The following is a 6,044-nucleotide window of genomic DNA, read 5'->3' on the forward strand; positions in this document are numbered from 1 at the left end:
TTATATCTAACACGTCACGCGAATGTGCGGAGCTTAAGACAACAGTAACAATAATTTGATGCCCGGCAAGAGTCACGATTCAAACAGAACTGAGCTGCAAACTAGCAGCTTCGGCGTAAGCTCACAGACTAATGGTTGGCTTTTACACGACCTGCGATCGTCTTGTAGCATTTAGCATAATATTTAGTACAGCTTAATCATGTGGCTACGCTTTTTCCCTAAAAATATTTTGTGACTATACCATGAGGAGAAGTGAAGATTTCAGGGTGGCAGGTTTGGGTAAACAACAAATAAAACTGTCAGAAATTAAGAGGAAATGAGAAGTTAAATGACAAGACAGTGAACTCTAGGAGAAAAATTCCAAATGTTATTAAAGGGGAGGGAGAGAGGGAGCATGTGATAGCCAAAGTCTGACTATGTATGTATCCAAAGCATGCTCCACACAAAAATACACCCATGAGGAATACAAGAAACCAGCACTGTAGCCACTCTGACAACCATTTATTTGTGCAGATGTTTCTACAACAGCTGGCAGAACCAAGTTAAATGTGTAGCTTATTTTTTTTCATTAATTAAAAAAATTAAGAAAAAAAAATCACTACTGTTCTGGACCCAAATCTTTAAATGAAATTCCACAAACACTATGTTAATACCACTTGATTGCTGGAAGAGTTGGAAGACCAATAGATTATGCAACAGGTACATTGTAAAGAGTGAATAATATGCAAGAAAGCATGACACTGGCCAGCTGTGATTAACACAGAGCGTTCCACAACAAAGCTGAGCTTTAATTGTACATGCAGTGAACAGTGATGGCTAGTTTAAGTAGAAGCTGAGGTGTGAGTTGTTTAGTGTGTGTGACCCGTAGACAGGCCAAATGCAAAGCTATATTTTTTATATGAACTGTTTTAAAGAACAGCTATAGGACTGTACAAGACAATATGTGCTTGCTGTTTGGATGTGAATATGAAAGTACACAAAGACAAAACTAGGGATGCTTTTAGTAAAATTGTGAGTTGGTTTTCACAGTGAGACATACTGTAGTGTGCATCTCCGTTGAATTCCTCTGTAGATCACAACCCTTTTGTTTTATGGAGTCACACACTTAAGCGTGACTTTTTACCTCAGACTCATTTCTATTTGATGAGTTAGATCTGAAGAGGCTCAAAGGAGGTCCTAATCTTTAAAATTTGGTGCTGCAGAAACATTTCCTCCCACTTTATTTCTTTAATTTTCTTTCAACCTCTAAAAGTGATTGTGACATCCCAGCCTTGTGTGTGTGTTTGTGTGTCTAACTGCTGTCCCGTATGATCTTATTCATATCTGTGTGATTTAGAGAAGCCTGAGCTTGATGAATCTTTTTTTTTTGGCAATAAAGCTTTCTAGTTAGTTACTAGTTATTAGTTGTCTGTGTCTGTAGCGAGGTCTCTCTCTCCCTTTTAACACATCTCCACACCTAACTGTCTGCTTATGACTGTACTCCCACATCCTAAGAGGACCACCCTCCAGTCCCAAGAGTGGGCCCATACTCCTCTAGGTACCAGGGACATGTCTCCCCCACACCAGCAGGTGAGGCATACCTCTGGGTGCTTCTTTGCCACAGCCTTCAAACCAGTGATGCCCGTCTCTCCTCTGGCGTCTCTTCCAGTATCTGAAGCAGCAGGTCACTAATGGGCTTGGCTATGGTGGAGTAACCTGCTGACGTCAGATGGAGGTAGTCAAACATGTCCTGTGAGCTAATGGTTCCATCTGAGTGGACAAATCCTCTGCTCACATCCAAGAACTGAGCCTGGCCCAGTCGTGGCAGCCAGGAGCGCAATAAGTTGTTAACAGCAGCGTTTTTCTCCCTCAGTGGATTGGGCCGCTCCCCTCGAGGCAACAAACCCTGAAGATCACAAAAATATTTCACCGTTTATAGAGATTTAACATGTCAAAGGATTTTGAACATTTACTACTTAGAATGAAGCATTTCTACATTTTTTTAACTGAAAAGAAATGAAATAGCTTGCTCATCTGATAGAAAAACTTATGCATACATAGTTTTATGAGTTTCCTCCTGTGCATTTTCAGCTCAACCGGTCAATAATAAAACTAACGCTGCATTTCAACAGCAGGAACTTTCAGATTTTGAGAGCCCTAATTCCTGACTCCCTTCATGTATCATCCAGACATCTGGGACTAAACAAAGGACCAGAGAAATATTTTACTTGTGTGGACAAGCGGTAGTACTTTTAGGAGTAGTGGTGAAGCTTTCAGCATAGAACATTTATCAAGGACCTCCAGAGTTTTATTTCTCTCTTTAGATCCCAGTCATTTTAAGCTTCATCTCCAACATGACTGTAAAATATGTTAACTTTGAGACATAATGCAGAAACAGCTGTCACAGATCCACTGTTCAGTGAGTGACCAGAGCTGTCACACTAAAGCATAATAAACACACCCATATGTCAATATTGCTGTTGCTGCAGACTACAGACAGGTCCTCCTTTAAAAGAGCAAGAAAACACAGGATATTTTGCCAAACTTACCAGTACAACAATCTTTGCCTTGGGGAGGCGGGAAGTGAGCAGTTGTGCAATTTCAAGAATTCCACCCGCAACCTGCTCTGCGGTGTGTTCGTAATTGTTGGTTCCTACCCACAACACCACTGCCTGGATAAGAGTACAGACACTTTAATGACTTTCACTAACACAGAAGGAGCCGGGGGGGGGCTTTTACCAGATAAACAACATTCCTCCATCCCAGGTAGGATGAGGCCACCTAGTGCTGCTACAACTCCCCTGCATATGTAACAACTCATTAGCCAAGAGTACAGCACTATGTGCAGCTGTTTTTTTTGTTTTGTTTTTAATAGAAAAATACTTCTCAGCTGGCTGGTCTCACCTTGGGACGGATGTTCTCCAGTTCTCCGTTTTGCAGCCTCCACAGCACATTACAGGTGGTGTCTCCACCAATACCAAAGTTGAATGCATGAAGAGGAGAGAACAAGTCCCTCCAGACCTGTGGACAGCAAACTATAAATCTTCATTTTACAGTACATCAGATTTTATCAGTTCTTAGAGAAACATGAAAACAAATGTCATGCTTTTATTTGGTCTCATTTCTAACACTGACATCATCCATCACATAAGTCATTGACACACATATATACATTTTTGAAGAAATAAACTAACATTTTGGTAAATATATAAGATAGAAAATGCTTGCATATGTTACTCAAATTCAAATTTGGTACATTACATGTTTATCCACCTCTTTATAACTGTCCCTAAATCCCTACATTAAGAATTTGAGACAGTATGGCAACTGGGTTTAAGTTAATTAACAGCTGGTCATTGTCTGAGATATTAACCAAACAGTTTGGTAAAAGTAATTACGCATCTGTTATTAATACGACTTTAATAATGTCTAAAAGACTAGCAAATATTTTGGGGAAAACATGAAGGCAATGTTAATGAAATTAGCTTGTCTCACCTCAAATTGCTGCATTAGTTGCACCATAGAATCTCCTACGAAAAGCACATCTGGCTCACCATCTTTACACTCCAGTACAAATCTCGAATGCTGAAAACACATGACAGCCAGTGGTTAATGAAAGGCATAACCGTGTCAAAAATGCTAAATAAATTGACATTTGTATTTTTAATCAAACACAAGAGCTGAAGCAGCTCCATACAAGCCCCTACAGCGTTATGAGTTTTGTAAATCTGACAAGAGGGATAACACTAATTAGACATCCGACTCAAACCAAATCCTGCAAGCTCACCACGGTCAACACACGTCTGGTGGCCCGTCTGACGGAGAGCTTGAAGTAAAGCAGGCCGTCTCAGTCGTATTAGCATTAGAGGATTAACCTTGCAAAAACTTACTGAGGGTGCCACTAAACAAACTAGATTAAATGTTGCACTGAGGCTTGCAAGCGCATCAATTTTAAGTTTGTATTATTGCTATTTAGGCCATGTTTCACCCTTAAAAATGAATTTTTGTAACATCATGAAGATATTGGTAAACACAATCTCTTTTGGCTTCATGGGGTCACAACCAGGCATGAAAACCAATGGTTACCAGAAAAAAAAAGACATATTTATGCTCCCTCTTACATACATTCCAAAAATCTAAAAATAAAGTCAAGGGATCTAAGCAGGCATTCTGAATTAATATTTATTATAAATTAGATCAAAGACGCAAGACTTTGAGACATTGTGGGATGCAATCCTATTAATCTCATAAGCACTGAGAGCTTAATATAGAAACACATGATGGTGAAAGCATGCCAAATTAAGAACATCATCACTGTACAAACAATCCTGTTTAGGTACAGCTTGCAGCTACAACTCCATCCCAATACTAATATCACATATATGGGGTTAAAGACCGAGACAGAAAACAACATATTTTTCTACTTTAATTATCTTTTTTTTTTTTATCTAGAACTAATGTTCAAGGAACTTCAATTATTTGACTGGAGAAGTTTTGATATTCTCAAGTTTACCACGAATTCTACAAATAATTTCATATAGTAAATGTGTAAACATACCTGTGACAACCACCGTCCATCTCCCTGCACATCCTCCACAAGTTGAGCCACTGCAGCCGGGTTTAGGTCATCTCCACTCATCCTGCAGGACACCACCACTTATTCATTCACGCATAAGCAAAACAAGACGTGGTTTTGTTGTTGCAAGACAAAACATCTACGTATCACTGGAGAGTTTATTTACTGGGGTAAAACAGTGCACCTAGTGAAAGCTTTGGTACTGGATATAGTGCTGTGATGCTGCAGCTTCCGGAGCAGACACAGACGGGCATAATACGGATCTAGGCCACTTTCGCTGTCAGGGCGAGTGTTTATAGATCACAGAGCAGATCGCATTAATCCCCCCAGGTTAGCATTTTAGCTGTGCTAGAAAATGACTAAAGTATATCTGGTAACACGCGTGTCTTTAAAATAAGGAAATGCAGAAATGACTCCACAGTTTACAAAACAATTAATCTACCTGAGAAAGTGCTAACTTCTCCCAGCTAACCGCTAACTCTTCGGTCCCGATTTTACTGTACCGCTGTCAGGTTGTCAAGGCGAATGATGCTCGCTAGAACCGTTAGCTGACTAGCAAAAGCATGAGAGCAAACGGTGTGCCAAGTAGGGAAGCTGTAGAGACTCTGACTCGGGAGGAGAACGCTGCTGGTCAGGTTAATACCACCAGCTGTAACCGTTAGAAGACGGTACAGGGAACCAGCGACGTTGGTTGTCTGTAATCCCTGAGCGATGTTTGACAGGAAGCCGTACTTGCTCGTTCAAATTCGTACCACGGCGACATTTATTGAAACCCGATATAGCTATGTATTTCATAAATATAGACACTTTTACCTTTATTCTTAAGAAGTTTTGGTGGTCGACACACAGTTTCTAGGTGTGTCTCCTGAGAAGTTGCCGCAAGGCAAAAAATACACCACAAAATAAGTACTCGTGCAATGAATTATGGGTAAGGTGTGGGTTTTGCGTTTAACGCGTTTAATGTCGGAATTTCAAACAAACTAGTCAGTCTTTAGTTGAGAAATATCAGTTCATGTCAGAAATCAGCCATGACATTACATTTAGTCGAGAGTGTGACCTTTAGTTTGGCCAGGGGTGCCGACGTCTTTGCTGTGTGATCTCATACTTCCAGATTGACCGTTGACCCATCATTGATCCCAGTTAACAGTCAGCTGATCAGAGTCATGTGAGACCACGTATTTTAGTACCTCATCAGGAAAGATCGGCGTAATTATTGCACCTCAATAATTAATAATTACCTCATTATTGAATCGTTTGTTTACCACATGCACCCAGGATACACTACAGACTATTTGATTTAAGCCGCCTGTCATTTATTGCCAGGGAAATGAACTGAAAAGAGCCTCTTATTTCAATATTCATTCAACAGCATGCAACTGGTAATGCTTCATATCCTGTCAGCATTCCTCTTTCAGTTACACTCACACACCCACTGTTACTAACTCTTCAGTGAGAAAAGTAGCTACTGGCTGTCCTAAAAGTCGCTAGA

General features: G+C 40.2%; 1 protein-coding gene across 2 annotated transcripts; it reads right to left on the minus strand.

Annotated features, from left to right (window-relative positions):
* Nucleotides 1-250: 250 nt before the first annotated feature.
* On the minus strand, nt 251-5,464 carry pafah1b2 (platelet-activating factor acetylhydrolase 1b, catalytic subunit 2). Of its 2 annotated transcripts, none has more exons than XM_042009010.1 (6): nt 5,369-5,464; nt 4,538-4,619; nt 3,475-3,564; nt 2,884-3,000; nt 2,529-2,651; nt 251-1,885 (listed from the first exon to the last, which is right to left on the minus strand). In XM_042009010.1, the coding sequence occupies exons 2-6, from the start codon at nt 4,616-4,618 to the stop codon at nt 1,607-1,609; spliced, it is 690 nt and encodes a 229-aa protein (XP_041864944.1). In that variant the 5' UTR covers nt 4,619; nt 5,369-5,464; the 3' UTR covers nt 251-1,606. The 2 variants fall into 2 exon arrangements, with proteins under 2 accessions (XP_041864944.1, XP_041864943.1); XM_042009009.1 differs by lacking the exon at nt 5,369-5,464 and adding an exon at nt 4,998-5,283.
* Between the last annotated feature and the right edge of the window lie 580 nt (nt 5,465-6,044).

The sequence above is a fragment of the Melanotaenia boesemani genome, chromosome 15 (assembly GCF_017639745.1).
Source record: "Melanotaenia boesemani isolate fMelBoe1 chromosome 15, fMelBoe1.pri, whole genome shotgun sequence".
Lineage (NCBI taxonomy): Eukaryota > Metazoa > Chordata > Actinopteri > Atheriniformes > Melanotaeniidae > Melanotaenia > Melanotaenia boesemani.

What these genes read in the sequence shown, in the direction of transcription:
- pafah1b2 (XM_042009010.1), bottom strand. Translation starts at nt 4,618, where the DNA reads ATGAGTGGAGATGACCTAAACCCGGCTGCAGTGGCTCAACTTGTGGAG. An exon ending in ATGGACGGTGGTTGTCACAG is followed by an intron (nt 3,565 to 4,537) that starts GTATGTTTACAC and finishes ATGTGTTTTCAG; the next exon opens with CATTCGAGATTTGTACTGGA. An exon ending in AACTAATGCAGCAATTTGAG is followed by an intron (nt 3,001 to 3,474) that starts GTGAGACAAGCT and finishes TGCTGTCCACAG; the next exon opens with GTCTGGAGGGACTTGTTCTC.